This window comes from Camponotus vicinus, unplaced genomic scaffold, assembly GCF_025532165.1.
Source record: "Camponotus vicinus isolate PSW18456_S1 unplaced genomic scaffold, iyCamVici1.0 SCAF_1, whole genome shotgun sequence".
In the NCBI taxonomy this organism is placed as follows: domain Eukaryota; kingdom Metazoa; phylum Arthropoda; class Insecta; order Hymenoptera; family Formicidae; genus Camponotus; species Camponotus vicinus.
In genome coordinates this window covers 5,501,727-5,520,119 of record NW_028141945.1, presented here as the reverse complement: position 1 = coordinate 5,520,119, position 18,393 = coordinate 5,501,727, and the positions used below count along the sequence as shown (strand labels likewise).

At 34.8% G+C, this 18,393-nt stretch overlaps 1 protein-coding gene across 2 annotated transcripts in view; it reads right to left on the bottom strand.

Moving 5' to 3' along the window:
* Gprk2 (G protein-coupled receptor kinase 2) overlaps window positions 1-15,414 on the bottom strand; it is a 37,124-nt gene extending 21,710 nt beyond the window's left edge. The window contains exons 1-2 of one of the 2 annotated variants that reach the window (XM_083095642.1): window positions 14,789-15,414; window positions 914-2,689 (exon numbers count right to left, since the gene is read on the bottom strand). In XM_083095642.1, the coding sequence (XP_082951768.1) occupies window positions 914-965 (52 nt within the window). In that variant the 5' untranslated portion in view covers window positions 966-2,689; window positions 14,789-15,414. The remainder of the gene's footprint in view (window positions 1-913; window positions 2,690-14,788) is intronic. The other variant, XM_083095643.1, reaches the window with a different exon arrangement.
* Between the last annotated feature and the right edge of the window lie 2,979 nt (window positions 15,415-18,393).

Genomic DNA, 18,393 nt, shown 5'->3' with positions numbered 1-18,393 from the left:
TCTAGTAAAATATTCATTTTTCGATTATCTTACCTTAATACTTTTATATACAAAACAAGGAGGAATCAATTTGTAAAGAAAAAACATAGTTGTTTTTAAAAAAAAATATGTAATTTGCAATTAACTCATATTTTTTCTTAAAAACAACTGTTTTTTTTTTTACACCAATTGATTCCTCTCATTATTTTGCATATAAAAGTATTAAGGTAAGATAATCGAAAAATGAATATTTTACTAGATATTTTATGGTTTATGTAAAATTAAGAAATTATTTCAAGCCTCATAACTCGAAAAGTACTCAATGAAGAAATACTTTATATAGTGTTTTGGAAATCTCTCGAGATAAGCTATAAGAATACATAATAAAAAATAGGGGGTTCCATTTAAAAAATTAACCTTTATGTGACATTTTTGCTTATTACTTAATAATTATTGCGAATTTTGCAAAATGGTAGAGGACTTTTCTTCTTAGTTTGACCCAATCTATCATCACTTTTCGTTTGGTCCCTCACGAATCGAACACCCTGTATATCGTAACAATATATTTATATAAAAATTGCACAAACTTTTCGATTACGGAATATATTTATTTATTATGTCACTCAATATAATTGATTGATTTATTTATAAGATGAGATATGAAGCTCATTATATAAATTTGAAAAGAAAATAAAGCGAGATTGTCAACACAATTAACTGTTTGGAATTTATATAATTTATATAATTTATATAATTTATATAATTTATAGAATAATTTATAGAATTTATATAATTTATAGAGTTTATATAATTGTAAAATTAATTAATTGTTCAGAATTGAGTCATCAATGCATGTCGAAGTGTATTTTCTAATAAATAGATAAGTAAAAAAATTTGAAAAATAGCAATAAATGACGACAAAGTCATGACTCACCTTCTCTCGCTTTCAGGTACACAGTGTTCGCGACGATGTTCTCCAACTCCATCAATTCCAGCTTGATCGAATTTACGCGGCCGAATCGGGTGGGAGAAAAAGAGGCCTCGTGATCGACGACGACGTCGACAGATGACGTTGGCGAGGAGCACGTCCGATTGTTGTCGTTGCTGGTACACGGGGTTGATCACCCTGTCGGGTCCTAACAGACCAGCTCCCATCTGCGGCCCCGGGACACCACCAGGGTCCACGATCGGTCCCCTTTTACCGAGGACCAACGAGCGAGGAATCGATTACGTCTCTCGATATATCTCGATTCGGACCTTTGCTTCAACTTTATCACTAATCGAGTGAGAAAGAATCTCAATGCGAGAGATTCGTTCGATTTCACTTGCTCAGCCAACTCTCAACTCGATCGATCGTCGGAATCAACTTATTTGGAATCGATTCAGTTCTTGGGAGAATTCTTCAAGGATTACGTGTATTAGTCTCTTGAAGGAAGAAAAAATGGCGCACTTGCATTCAAGTGGATCGGCGACGCAAACAAGGATGCTGATGAATAACTTCGAGGTTGTCGCTCGGAATTAGATTAATCGACGAAATAGTTTAAGTGTATCTCGTGAAAGGCGACGTTGTGCTGATTTTTGATCAAGACCAAATCGATCGCGAAGTGAATGGCGTTAGAACCGATGATGCCAGGATAAATTCGGCGCCTCGGCGGATCCCGTTTAATCAGTCGGTAGATATTCTATCAGTCTAGGATCTCTTTTATCTTTCGATAGGCGAAGTCAACGGATCGAATAGCAGTGCTACGAAAGAAGCTTTATCACCGTTCATGAACCCAGCAAATCTCCCAATCCGACGGAATTAGATCGCTCGACGCTCAAAATCGTCGTATGCGTTGATCGCATAATCGACGCTCGTCACCGGCGGATTCCGCGCAATCATCCTGTCGAGCCGCGATTAACGATCCCCACAATCATCGATTCTTCCTCAATCAAACATTCCATCAATTCCTCCCCCGATGAGCGGCGAGGGCGTCTCGCGAGCATCGACAAGCGTGCTCTTTCACTGGCGTCATCCAGATAGAATTTGTCCTCGTTATCTGCACTCGCAATCAGACTCGTGCTACAAACAAGTACAAGAGAAATTGACGGTCGATCGAGAGTAATTCTTGAATCCTTGCGCTCAGGTTCGCGCGAGGCATTAGTGACAATATTGCGACACAAAGGCGAAAGGCTATCTTTGATACAAGTTATATAGCAAGACTATATCGAGACGTTAATGGACGACGGGAAGACTCCGAGTGTGCGTGCTCCTTTAACGTGACCTCGCGAAAATATCGCGCGAACTCCGGGATGCGCTCGCTCGAGAGGGACGCCACGTGTGGCGAAGTGCCTTTCACTTTTCTGACGATGAAACACGCGCTGGCCCCAAAACGGACGGCTGGCTGGTTGACTGGCTGGCTGACTGACTGGTCGCCGAAACGCGGAGGAGATTCGGATCGACGACGAATTACGCGGGAATGCCGATCTCGCGTGCGCGATTTCGCTCACTTGTTCGCTCGCTCTTCTTCTGCGGCGCGATTCCTCTCCTCCTCCTCCTCTTTCTCTTCCTCTTCTTCTTCTTCTTACGGTGCGCACCAAGGGTGAATGACATTCGCCGAGGGCGGCGGATTCCTAATGGCTCCCCTCGCGCATTTCATTTCTCTCGCGCGTTCACTGACGCGTTACTCGCGCGGACCGCCTCGTGGATTCGCTCCCGTGCACGCGCATGCTGAAAAACAATCACTCGTGGATTCGATTGCCTTTTACATTGTGAGAATTCGAAGATTTTCGAAGAATAGAGAGAGAGAGAGAGAGAGAGAGAGAGAAAGAGAGAGAGGTAGATAAATAAATATAGATAGATAGATAGATAGATAGAGAGAGAGAGAGAGAGAGAGAAACAAATAGAGAGAGATAGAGAGAATCGATCGTAATGCAATATTAATTACGATTCATTTGATATTGTAATCGTGTCACTATTATAACCGACTTTACAAAGGCGTTGTTTACTATTACTTTCCCCGCTAAACATTAATTCAATATTTGATGAAAAAAAGTGACATTTATGCAAAAGTAAATATTCGCGAAAATTCAGCGTAGATGAAAACCGGAATTAAATAATCATTAATAACGTTCAGAACCGGATCGTACCTCAGCATCTCCACGTGCTCAATAATTATTCTCTAAAAAAAGATTCCTGAACTTCACAAACGCACCTACACATTCCTCGCAGAAACATCGGCGAGTGTGCTCATTAGCGCGACATCGCGTCACTGAGCACATGTGCGTACATACGCGTGAATGGCGACGCAGCGGACAGGTGCGTCGAGGAGGAGAAGGGGAAGAGAGGGAGGGAGGAGAAGAGAGATGGTGATAGCGACGCGACGTTAATCTAATAAGCGGAGTACGCGTTATTTCCACGTATATTCATATCCGGCCGGGGCTTTTAATGGGCGATCCGCTTTCATAGACAACACGCACACACATTCGTACACGTGTGCGACATCGCCGGGGATATAAATTCCGAGTAACCGCGGAAACGCGGGGATTAGAACGCCGTGGAATTAGATGGACTCTCGCTACCGCAAATTGAACTCGCGCCGTCCTTTTCAATTATCCCGCGAGCCGACCGACCACGTCTTATAAGTTAGCGGAACAAAATGGGCGGAATCAATTATAATTGATATTTTTATTTGTTGCTCATTTGTTGCTAAAAAGTTGCCAAAGAAAAAAATTTGTTGCTCTGTCATTTTTTTAAAAAAATCATGTTCCGCTAAAGGAAGATTAAGTTAGCGGAACAATATATATAACAACAAAATTATACGTAATAATAATATAAAAATTTGTTGCTAATTTGTTGCTCTTAAAATATTCAATTTGTTGCTTGCAAAATAAATTTAAACAATAGCGGAAAACTTTTCACAGCGAGCAAAGTTACAAGAATAAACTATCAGAAAAAAATGTGTTGCTCGCTTAAATTTGGTATTGAGATATAGTTTGAATTTGTTGCTTTCGAAATATCCAAGTTCCGAATTTGTTGCATGCAAAATAAATTTAAATAATGATGAAAAACCTTTCACAGCGTGCAGAGCTACAAGAGTAAACTACTAGAAAAAAATTTGTTGCTCGCTTAAATTTGGTATTGAGACATAGTTTGAATTTGTTGCTTTCAAAATATCCAAGTTCCGAATTTGTTGCTTGCAAAATAAATTTAAATAATGATGAAAAACCTTTCACAGCGTGCAGAGCTACAAGAGTAAACTGTCAAAAATAAATTTGTTGCTCACTTAAATTTTATATTGGAATATAGGTTGAATTTGTTGCTTTCGAAATATGTAAGTTCCGAATTTGTTGCTTGCAAAATAAATTTAAATAATGATGAAAAACCTTTCACAGCGTGCAGAGCTACAAGAGTGAACTACTAGAAAAAAATTTGTTGCTCGCTTAAATTTGGTATTGAGACATAGGTTGAATTTGTTGCTTTCAAAATATCCAAGTTCCGAATTTGTTGCTTGCAAAATAAATTTAAATAATGATGAAAAACCTTTCACAGCGTGCAGAGCTACAAGAGTAAACTATCAAAAATAAATTTGTTGCTCCCTCAAATTTGGTATTGGAATATAGGTTGAATTTGTTGCTCTCGAAATATCCAAGTTTCGAATTTGTTGCAATAAGTTTAAATAATAAACAAATTAAATTACAAGAATATGTATATGACGATACAATAACAATTAATAAGATTTATATGGTCTTGAATACTTGTGCCAAATATATTAAGTAAAAATTCAGTCAATATGTTTTCGATGTAATTTAGACTTTGCACGCTGTGGAAGGTTTTTCGTTATTGTTTAAATTTATTTTGCAACCAACAAATTCGGAACTTGGATATTTCGAAAGCAACAAATTCAACCTATATTCCAATATCAAATTTAAGTGAGCAATAAATTTTTTTCTGATAGTTTACTCTTGTAGCTTTGCACGCTGTGAAAGGTTTTTCATCATTATTTAAATTTATTTTGCAAGCAACAAATTCGGAACTTACATATTTCGAAAGCAACAAATTCAACCTATATTCCAATATAAAATTTAAGTGAGCAACAAATTTATTTTTGACAGTTTACTCTTGTAGCTCTGCACGCTGTGAAAGGTTTTTCATCATTATTTAAATTTATTTTGCAAGCAACAAATTCGGAACTTACATATTTCGAAAGCAACAAATTCAACCTATATTCCAATATAAAATTTAAGTGAGCAACAAATTTATTTTTGACAGTTTACTCTTGTAGCTCTGCACGCTGTGAAAGGTTTTTCATCATTATTTAAATTTATTTTGCAAGCAACAAATTCGGAACTTGGATATTTTGAAAGCAACAAATTCAAACTATGTCTCAATACCAAATTTAAGCGAGCAACAAATTTTTTTCTAGTAGTTTACTCTTGTAGCTCTGCACGCTGTGAAAGGTTTTTCATCATTATTTAAATTTATTTTGCAAGTAACAAATTCGGAACTTGGATATTTCGAAAGCAACAAATTCAACCTATATTCCAATACCAAATTTAAGCGAGCAACAAATTTTTTTCTGATAGTTTACTCTTGTAACTTTGCACGCTGTGAAAGGTTTTCAGCTATTGTTTAAATTTATTTTGCAAGCAACAAATTCGAAACTTGGATATTTCGAAAGCAACAAATTCAACCTATATTCCAATATCAAATTTAAGTGAGCAACAAATTTTTTTTTGATAGTTTACTCTTGTAGCTCTGCACGCTGTGAAAGGTTTTTCATCATTATTTAAATTTATTTTGCAAGCAACAAATTCGGAACTTGGATATTTCGAAAGCAACAAATTCAAACTATATCTCAATACCAAATTTAAGCGAGCAACACATTTTTTTCTGATAGTTTACTCTTGTAACTTTGCTCGCTGTGAAAAGTTTTCCGCTATTGTTTAAATTTATTTTGCAAGCAACAAATTGAATATTTTAAGAGCAACAAATTAGCAACAAATTTTTATATTATTATTACGTATAATTTTGTTGTTATATACAGGGTGAGCCATTTTAATTAACGCACGCAGTTATTTCGGAAACAAAGCATTTTAGAGAAAAATGTTTCAGACAAAAGTTTTATGGTTTCGAGGGGGCCATAAGATGGTACCATTGGTTTGATCTTGAAGAGTTATTTGAAGGTCACATGAAGGTCACCTTCAATTTCTTAAATGGAACCTGCTATTTGTCATTACATATTCTTGTAGCTTATCTCGAGAGCTTTCCAAAACACTATAATTAAGTACTTTTTTGTTAAGTACTTTTTGAGTTATGAGGCTTGAAATAATTTATTAATTTTACATAAACCGTAAAATATCTTGTAAAATATTCATTTTTCGATTATCTTACCTTAATACTTTTATGTACAAAATAATGAGAGGAATCAATTGGTGTAAAGAAAACACATAGTTGTTTTGAAGAAAAAATATGGAATTCTTAATTGCAAATTACATATTTTTTCTTCAAAACAACTATGTGTTTTTTTTACACCAGTTGATTTCTCTCATTATTTTGTACGTAAAAGTATTAAGGTAAGATAATCGAAAAATGAATATTTTACAAGATATTTTACGGTTTATGTAAAATTAAGAAATTATTTCAAGCCTCATAACTCAAAAAGTACTTAACGAAAAGGTACTTAATTATAGTGTTTTGGAAAGCTCTCGAGATAAGCTACAAGAATATGCAATGACAAATAGTAGGTTCCATTTAAGAAATTGAAGGTGACCTTCATGTGACCTTCAAATAACTCTTCAAGGTCAAACCAATGATACCATCTTATGGCCCCCTCGAAACCAAACAACTTTTGTCTGAAACATTTTTCTCTAAAATGCTTTGTTTCCGAAATAATTGCGTGCGTTAATTAAAATGGCTCACCCTGTATATTGTTCCGCTAACTTAATCTTCCTTTAGCGGAACATGATTTTTTTAAAAAAATGACAGAGCAACAAATTTTTTTCTTTGGCAACTTTTTAGCAACAAATGAGCAACAAATAAAAATATCAATTATAATTGATTCCGCCCATTTTGTTCCGCTAACTTATAAGACGTCGACCGACCGACCGACGAGACGCGCTCCTCCTTTTAATTCTCCCGATATTGCGCTCGTCTCGCTGGAAGCCGGTTCGATTAATTCTCGCGTAGCAAATCGCCCCAAGCTAGACGAACATCCGAGAAAGACGGGGAATTTGCGACGCTCCTAATTGGAGCTTTTAACCCCCGCAATAAGAACGATTTAATGACAACGTAAACATCGGCCTTTTAAAGCCGTAAAGCTTCTTTGATATAAAAGGATCGCCAAAATTATTATATCGTATTTTTAATTTTATATACAGAGTGTTTCTTAATAAGTGCGAAAAATTTCAGGAGATGATTCTTTGTCGAAAATTAAGGGAGGCTTTTCATATAAACATATACTATTTTTTTCTCAAATTTCGAACAAGTTAAAGAAATGAAATTAGATGGATATTTTCTACTAGTAAAAAGGTTATTTATTAACATTTTTTTTCGGCCTCCCGTATTGTTATAAGGGGATTAAACTAGCAACCCCTATTCAATTTTTTATTAAAACTTTTTAATGCCGGAATATGATCATCTAAAAATATGCATTAAAAAGTTTGATTATTTAGAAACTTTTTTATTTCTTTTATTTTTTTCATAAAATCAGTAATTTTCAAGAAAAAAAAATTAAATACGTTATCGTGCATATCACGATGCTAAATAGCATAGGTTTCGAATTACGAGAAGTTAAATTTCAAAATAAAAATAAAATTAGAGTAAATGTTGGGAAAATTGGAACAAAAACAAAATTATAATAAAAACCTGAAAACTTAAAAAATTTTTTCGCCCTTATTAAGAAACACCTTATATATCATTTATTATTAATTTTATATATATTCTTTTCTTCTATTTTACGTAATCGTATTATTTTTCCCATGTTTATATTTTCTTAAAGCGAGGCATTTTATCGTCTGTCATTGTAATGTAACCCTACGTCACGTAATTGTGACGGAATTAAACGGCATACGATACGAGCCGCGCTTTAACACGTTACGTGCTGCGAGAAGAATTGTTTCTGAAGAAATGTGTGATTGGCGGAATAGTTTTTGAATGGCAAAGAGTGTTAGCACCACTTGCGGCGATGCATCGTCCCGGCACGCACTGGAATGCGCGATGCGGTTTTCATGCCATTGTTCGAGATAGGCGATACGCGACTGTAAATTGACGATGCGACGATGCGACGTGTCGAGCATGTCTGGATTCCCGGTCAGGCTAATATAGTATCTCGCCATTAATCGCGCGATCGCATTCCCTTTCGATCCACCGTTCGATCCACAACGCAATTTCGTTGTAATTGCTCTTTGACAAACAAAATTCCATTTCACCGCTGATGTTGACTTCGAACGAGAGACCGCTTATGTACATTTATCTCCGTTTTTTAAAGGTCTTTTCACACGATTAACGTTTCTTTTTACGACAATTTATTCCCGACAAAATCGTCCATTTTCATCATTTTTCTATCGCGTAGCAGATTTGCGGTGATATAAAGTCTAAAGGGAGGAGAAGATGTTTGCGACTCGATGCGCTTGCACATTGAAATACGGCGTGGAACACGCGTAAATCGGTACGATAAATCAGTTTGAACGCCGCGATGACCGCGAAAGCGATAAAACGTTTCCAACGCGAAAAAAAGGAAGAGAAATGGATCAGAAGGAGAGAGAAGGAGAGAGAGAGAGAGAAACTAATCGCCGCCTCTGAAATCTTCTCTACCTGAATCGCGAGAACGGAGGCAGTCGTTTCACTCGCGTGCATCCCTTTCGACGATTGACGATATATATACACACAGCGAAATAGAAATTGCCAATAACGACGCGACGGAACAATACGCGCCGCTGACGTTGATACATTAGAGGCGTTCGCATTGTGTCAATCAGTAATGCAGTTTATACATGATTGACAGTATCATAGGCAACGCGAGTACGTCCGTACATGTGTACAGGATGTCCCAGATAGAGCCAATTTTTTTTTTCACCGTCATTCGATTTAATTTCGCGTGCAACATTTCTTTACAAAAATGTTGGTTTTGAATTATAAACAAGTAAAGATAAAAAACTTTAATTTTTTTTAAATTTATTAAGTAATTTTAATATTTAATAAAATTAAATAGGGTAAATAAATTGAAGAGTGATAGTTTAATAATATTTAAATAATTATGTTTTAATAATATTTGTTTTATTAATTTTTATTTTTTACTCATATTTTCTTTCATTTATATATTTTATTTTTTAAAAACTATAATTTATATTTTTATTTAAATTTTTATGTAAACCTATACATTAATTTTATTTTATATATTTTCCAATAAAATATGTAAAATGAAATTAATTTACAGGTAATACAATTAATTTATAGGTTTAAATAAAAATATAAATTATCGTTTTTAAAAAATAAAATATATAAATAAAAGAAAATATGAGTAAAAAGTAAAAATTAATAAAACAAATATAAATATTATTAAAATATAATTATTTAAATATTAATAAATATTATTCATCATAAATTAATTATTAAATTAATTAATTATTTAATATTTATATATTAATATAATCTTATTATTTATTATTAATTAAATATATTATTAATATTCAAATATATTAATTAAAACTTTAAAAAATTTAGAGAAATATAAATTGATAACAATATAAAAGTTTCGAAAGTTAATAAAGATAATTTTCAGACAATCTCAAATCTTATTTCAGTAAAGAAATTCAAGCTCTGAGTTATAGAGATTAAAAAATGAAAAAGAACGATGTCCCGTTAAAATTTTAGCATCAGCAAAGATTCGTTCAATATTGGCCAAAAAGTTGGTAGGCCGAAAGAAATACGATTGATCTGGGACACCATGTACGAGTACATGTATGTGTATGATAGATACGTGTATTGTGCATTTATAGGTACAATGTATAGCCGCTTATATGTTGTGTGCGAAAAAGAGGGAGAGGAAGAGAGCGCGAGATGAGGATTCGAGGGAGATAGAAAAGGCAATTCCGCCGTATCAGCGCAAATGGCTATTGGCCGACAGGAAGGAACGCCGTGCGCTTCTCCGCAGAAGACGATAATAATAAACGTTTACGATCGACGAGCTTCAAATTGGAACGCGTGGACCAAGGGTCCTTACACAATGGGCCCTTACGATATTTCAATATCCGGCGTCCTTCTTCCAGGATTATGGATCATCTCTCTTCGTCATCTCTCTCTTTCTCTCTTTTTTTATCGGTTCAAACGCGCCTATAATTCGTAACGGACGGAAGATGAATTTTTCCAGAATTCCTCACGAATTTTGATAAGATAAATCGACACTCACAGGAAGTTGAAATTCATCTATATAAATTTTATGACTGTACACGCATGAAATGAGGTTATAAAAAAATTAATAGTAAATTATAAACATTTTAAATTTTTGTGACACCTCACATTATTAATTATATTTTGAAATATAAAAAAGTAGTCAAATTTTCGAAATGACGATGGTTTTATTAAAAACTTGTGCGTATATATTTCATCTAAATTTACTTTTATTTTTTTTCAGCAGCTCTCTTTAACGTATTTGAAATATATCAATTTTTATTAATTGTAAGTGTACTTTTTTAGAAATTTCGATGAATGATCTTATAAATATTTTTCAAATTGATAAAGTCAGCTAAAATGAATAATAGATATCAGATATATAAGAACAAAAAGTGCCTCGATGTAATAATAACATGACTGAGTGAATCTGTTATTGTTGTGGGATGCACAGCTTGCTTTATTTTCGGCTGACAAATGCTCGATATACAACAAGCGTTGCGAAATTAGTTTAAACTAGACGAAAGTTTCATGCTTCGATGCGAGGGACAATCGTCGAGTATCGCGATATAATGTAATTGTGAGTTTCATTTGCGTTACATATATATGCAAGATATAAAAGAACATGATGATTAAATCGCAATTATTTTCTTTCATGCTCAGTTCAATCTAATACACATCTTTGTTTCGAAAAAATTTTGTGAAAAGTGAAGTATTTTTTTTAGTAAATATTTTTTGTAAATATTTTTTAGTAAATATAAAATTTTTTAATAAAATAATAAAATTAACGATTAGAAACTTAAATATAGATTACGGAACTATTTAATTATTAATTGTACTGTAGTAATTATTATTAGAGGATTAAAAAATTTATAAATACATTCTACACGTTGCAGTTTTAGCGAAAAAAATTCCGTCTGAGAAATTTTTTATATCGTGCAATTTACGTTAACAAGGACAGTTAGGAACATTTTGCCGATATCGAAATAAATATATTCGAGATACGATAACGGATATCTCTGATGCCAATATTTTAAATCCGGCGTTAGTTAACGATGCCTGGGAAACTAGTGTCGATTTTCGTGCGATATTCCGTAACTACATTCAATTTCAATCACGCGAAAGTTTCGAGTTCCGCTATCTCAGATTCCGTAATTTGCAATCTGCCGTCCGATGAGGGGACTTTATTAGGATATGACTTTAAAGACGGTATATTATGCAACGATTTGTTTCGTTGTTTAGAAAATTAGCGACGTACTCGACGGCAATTTGCAACAGAAGCCAATCGTGGAAGATTATTTTCCTCGTTTGCGATTCATCTAATCCGAATGCAATTCGACGTTTGACGATGTCGAATTTACGTGCGTAATATCCGCGTCATGAAATAAAAATAAAAAATATATGTAGATATATGAGAATACCGACAAGATTCAGCTACTTTATTACGATATTTTTTTTCTCATAACGATGAAGAGAAAAATTTTCCACTACAAAACGCGACACAACTGCACACAATTAACTTATACAAACGCATACGTAATTAAAGTCTTGAATATCATCCGTTTTGATCATATTTAAAGTATATGTAATTGATTATTATATTTAATCTACCAATTTTATGGCATTATATTATAATTATAATTAATATTTTTTATTTGTTGCTCATTAAAAATATTAATTATAATTGATTCTGCTTTTGTTTCGCTAATTTATAAGACGTATTATATTGGATATGTCAAATTATACGCGGAGATTCAGAATTCTATCACGAATTACGCTGTATTCGAAGCGTATTATAAAAATAAAGAGAGAGAAGGAAAGACAGAGAAAGAGGACGAGATTTACTTCGTATGATCAACGTGTTCGCAGAAGAGAGCAAGCACTTTTGCGTTGACAATTGACCGGCTGGTAGGCACGTGCGCGCAAAAGCACATACATCGTACGCTTTTCCGCACTAGAACGCGGCGGCAAATGGACTTGAGGGTGTAAATGAATATTGCAAGTTCCTGTTCCTCTCACCCTTCTCTCCCTTCACTAACGTGCCATGCGCCGGCCACGTTAACCAGACATATATACACATATATATTCTACCTGTCGCCCGGGAAGCCTCGTTCGATGACCCTGTGAGGCTCACTTTTCTCTCTCGATCCACTCGCGCTTTTCATCTCTCTCTTTCTCACCGAATAAAAGCCAAATTTTCGCACTAACGTTCGGGCACTGCGATTTATTGCCCAGTATATTGCCCGTCTCGACTCGTGTGTCATGATGAGCGTTGCGGACAAATTAAGCGTCTAATCGCTGAAGAAAAATATCATTGCACGACAATTATAATTTAATAAATTATAATTTAATTAATATTTAACATTAAATATGCAACGAAGATAACTAGGCTCTATCATCTCTACTATTTATTATTATTTTAATCGAAAATTCGTTACAATTACAATAACAATGAACAGATTTTTCTTGCAAGTGTGAGAAAGCGAGAATTGAAAATTTGCACAGGAATATGCCTAAGTAATTTCTTTCAGCACGATATACATGCTGATATTTAATATATAAAAAATTTTATTTATTATTATATAAAATGATTTATTATTATATATATTATATATTTATTATAATATAAAATTAAAAAAATTAAAAAAAGTTTGTTAATAGATACTTGATTTTTATTTATTTTCCTGTATTTTGAATTTACTTTATATATCTTAGAAATTCATATGGAATATATATCTTGCATAAACTCTTAAATATATTTTTAAACAGAGTATGTCGAGTTAAGTGTCCGTCTTTATTATACTATGCGCTTTAGCATATTCATGCGGATTTCTCTCTGCGATGTGTGTGTGTATCCATGTGTGTGCTTAGTAAACTAGCATAAAAGCAGATAGATAAATGAAGGCGGAACGACGAATTAATCGTGCAATTACGACCGATAAATAGGACTATTAACTGGCGAAATATTCGAGTCTCTCGCGCGCTCTAAAGATCCGACTGTGGATTCTCTCTTTACGTAGCAAACACTCGGGGAATCGTATCTAACGACAGCTTAATACGCCTTCTATTTGCTCTCGTCGGCGGCAAATAGAAGAAGAAACGCGCGCATGAATCGAACACATGCCGCATTTAACCCTTTCGAGCCCCCGAAAAATTTCAGTCCCGCAAAAAGTGCGTGTTTATCGACCACCGCGTGTCTCTCTCGTTACAGATTCCATAACCAAATTAAAATGGATCTTTCCTGTCAAAAAGGGACGTATAAATAATTAATGATTAATTAATTTCGGAGTAATTATATATTATATATATGTTATATTATATATTAATAATTAATGATTAATTTTTGTTGAAGTAATTAAACATCAGAGATGAGAAACTTCTAGCAAAGTAAATTTCAGAAGAGAAATAAATAGTAAACTATTTTTCAATTAATTCTATTGTTGGACTAATAAAGTTTTAATTTGACGTTTAATTATAAAGATATTTAATATTGGAAAAATTCGATAAAACATAATTACGCCGGTATTTTTATGACAATAAAATTTCCAAATTTATTTTCAAAGAAGTTATGTAGCGTAAAAAAATAATATTCGTGGGCTATTTTATACATGACCTTCTGTAAAAGTTATTCTTAAGATATTAAAAGTATATCGATTTCAATAAATTATTTCGCTTGCTAAATTACCGCTGAACGAAGATACAGAATCGCTACGTCTTTAATATTGATGACTTAAATACTAATGACTTTCACGTACAGCTCGAAGATGTAAACAATTTTACGAGTTGTTGGATACATTGAATATTAATGTCGGGATGTTAACAAATAATACTCGTGTATACCTATTGAATACATATGTTGGATATAAAATCCGTCTTATTCAATGTAATAATTAAAATATGAATGACCTTGCGCGCGCGCGTCAACAAGGATTAACATCGCAGTTAGCGCGTCTCAGAAATTTTTTAACACGCGATTCTCTATCTCTCTCTTTCTCGCTTCTCCGAAACAAGCATTCGCATACGACAATCGTAAGCTTGAGAAGCGTGCGTCCGTGCATACGTCGCGGGAAACGCGGGAGCGATCGCTCCGAAGTCGCGCTCGTGATCGAAACGTGAGCTCCCATTCCTCCCTCCTCCTCCCCAACCCGTAATCTTCAATGCCGGTTCTCGCGATCGAGTCACGAGCTTTCGATTCGGAGTAAAAACGGAGTAAGCGTGACCCGGCGACCCGCGAAAAAACGTGTCATCCGCGCGATGTCAAAAGGAGAAAGAAACACGGACGTCGGAGGGGGAGAAAAAGAATGAAAGGAGGGACAAGAGAGAGGGAGAAGAAGAGGCATCGCGTTACCGATCGAGTTTCACGACGCGTTCCGTTCCGAGAACATGAGCGCAAGGAGAAACGCAAGAACGGGCGTAAAGCCGAATGTCTGTCTCACTTACCTCGATCCTGATCGTGGAGGAGACCGATGACAAGAGCCAGGGGGGGTGGAAGGAGATGCGTTTAACAGAGGCGGCGACGAAGCTCCGATAGTAGTAACCGGCTGCGGCGCGCGTACGTGCGTCTTTCTCTCTCTCTCTCCGTCGTAAATCTCACCCGGTATAGCCGACACACAGAAGCACACACCGATTGACAAGCAGAGCACCGCGCGGTTGTATCGGCGACACGCGAAGAAAGCACAATGGCCGACCGCGCACCTCCGGTCTCGCGGTCACGATCCGCCGCACGGGGTCCACGAGGCGCGCTTCTTCTTCCTTCTTCTTCCTTCTTCTTCCTTCTTCTTCCTTCTCCTCCTTCTCCTCCTCCTCCTCCTTCTTACCGCTCTCCCCTTGAGAAAGAGAGAGAAAGAGAGACACGCGCCTTTCTTCCTTCCGGGACGCGACGCGACGTTAGCGATCGCGACACGACACGAGCATCGTCGCGAGATAACCGAACGAACGCCTGCGAGGCACGACGGTTCGTCACTGTGTGTGTCCGATCGCGTAAACTCGCGTTCTCTGTCGTTCTCTCGCGCTAACTTCACCGCGCCCCGCTCCGCACGATGGACGAGAACCGACTGACTGCTCCGCGGCGCGGCGCGCGGCGCCGAGCACGCGCGGTGGGGTGGGGATGAGTGGGGGGAGAGGAGACCGGGAGAGGTGGGGGAAGAGAAGGAGACGTAGCGTGCTCTTTTGCGTAGCGCGGCGTGGAGAGGCACTATTATTCGTCCACGGACGAGAGTGAGATGGATGTATGTGGCGCGAGCCGCTGCGATTGGGTGTGGTAGAGTCCCTAGACTCATCCTCGTATCGACCAGCCGACGTTACCGCCATTGTTCGCCGCTCGGTCGACGCGCGAAATTCAAATGTGCGCAAGAGGAGTCTGGAAACGATACAGCATAACGCAATTGTTTCTCGATCGAATTTTTAAATATTTTTCTCCGTTCGAATTTTTTAAATATAGAATCTTGCTAAACGTTTATAAAGGTTATATATTTTTTTGATTTTTAATATGAATTTAGAAATAATTATTTTGTTTCTTTTCCACATAATAATAAGTAATTAATTATAATTTTATATTATAACGCGCGCGTGTAATAATATATTAATAATGATTATTATTACAATGACAAATGTGTGACAATTATTTGACAGAATTTAGATATTTATAAGACATAAATAAAATAATTGTTATATGTACTGGAAAACTTAAATAAAACTGACGGAATGTAATAATGGCAGCAAAGGCACTAAAGGGTGAAATGATATGCAAGAAATGCAAAGAAAGGAATGTTTACACGACAAATTGCTTGAAATGTCTGGGAGAAATCAAGATCTTTCTCAGTGAATTCCAGACATGAGATGAGTGAATTGTTTTGAAAAATCACCCACACTTGAAAGATCCTCGCAAAATATCAATATGATTATTCGGTATAATAAATATTGTGCAAGAAATGCCTAGACACGTATTTACGTATAAATAATGAGTAAAAATAAAACGATATATAAAAATGATACTTTCCTTCAAAGACTCTCTCTTTCTCTCTCTCTCTTTCTATCGATATAAATATTATAAATTATGTTATATACATCTATCTTCTGTATAAATATATATACGCAGACGAAGATTTATGCATCGAAATAAATTAGTTTTTTTACATGACTTTTTTATTTCGTAAAATTAATGTAATAAATAATGTAAAAGAGATTTATGCATAACAAAAAATAAATCATAAATTTTTGATTGTTTATGTGCGAAGGATAAATATTTTGAAAAATTTATAATCCAATTTTCATTTAAATAATGAATAACGATTAGAATTTAGAATTAAATCTCAATTTAAAAAAAACCATTAAATAAAAGTAATCTACAATTTATTAGTTATAATTAAAGACTTTTTTAATTGCTCTTTTAATCCATCTGCCTGTTCTCGTATCATCAAGCGCAATTATTGAATTATTTATTAATTACTCGTCAAGTGGACAAATCGAATGACGGCGAGCTGTTAAGCGACACGCGTGCTTAATCGAGTGCATCGGCGAAACGATGCGATCAGAAGGCGAACGCCAATCTTGTCGCATCCACACCTGCACCCGTTGCATATGCACACGATTTATGATGTCCATATTGTCGTCGTGGGCGCGACAAAAAAGTGCTCTACTTTCGCTTCTCCATATTCAACTCTTTGTTAGATCAACCCGATACTCACACACAACATTGCCCTCACCAGCCGAATAGGCTCGCGCCTGTATCGATTGGACATTAATAATTCAGCCAGTGAATATAGGAAACTTTTACTTATTCATCGTGTGACACTTTTTCGCTCGTCTTTGATTCGTCGAATGATAAATCGGCACTTCATTCCATTTCTTACAAGAATATATATTAATAAGGAAGAAGAAAAGAAAATATATAAAATTCATATAATCAATAATAAAAATTTTTCTGATATAAATAGTATTCCATCTTATTATAAAAAATACGGATATAAAAATTAATTGTACAAATACAAGTCAATTTGTTTTAAGATATGCCATATCGATTTGTGTGTGATTTCTTTGTAACACATAATGTTCGAGATATATTATATTATATTATATTGAATATTTATATATTTTACATAACCAGATTATGTCGAATCTTAAAATGGATAAAAGGAATTGAATAAATTGGAAAAATGATTTCATTATAAAATTATAAAAATTTAAAAAATATATAATAATTATTGTTATAAATTATTAATCTTTTCATTGCTATTATATATATAACAATTTTTTCATACTCCTCTCTATATATAATTAATTATCATTTGTTGAAAAAAATTCGATGACGAAAATGATATCTATTTATGCTGCGTGAAAAAAAAATTGTTCTTTTTTTTTATAAACACAAGAAGCCGTTTACGGTGAAGATAACGTCCTCTCATCCCTCAACGTTAAACATGACAGAAGTATGTCAAGAATTTAGCCGTGGGCCGTTTTCACTAATAGCATACGATAATTACTTCGCCACGCGTTCGTTGCCGCGATTACGCCACGAAATGATGCGTGTCAAAAGCGCAGACTGTTACATGAATTATATGAATTTTTTTTGTGTCGACCTCGAGTCAATGATGATGATGAAGCCACGATCAATTGGGGAACAGATAGAAAAATAATGAACAGATATACGTACACTGAGGAAAAAAAGTTGTTAACTTGACTAAACCATTTAACTAAATTATTATTTTTTTAATTGAAATTAAATTAAATAATACATATTAAATCTAACATGACATCTATTTAACTTAAATATTTAAATATTTCAATTAAAAAAATAATTTAGTTAAACGATTTGGTCAAGTTAACAACTTTTTTTTCTCAGTGTATACACTTGCGAATTGCATACACTTTCGAATTATCATGCCCGATGTATGGATTAACATTCTTTATGCACATTTCTAATCAATAGATATATGATCTAAAGTACAATAAAATAGATTTAATTAGATCCATTAACGCAATAGCGAATTTCTAGACTTCTTTGCAGCAGCGCGTTCCACTTGATAAGAGATAGACATACTATCCGA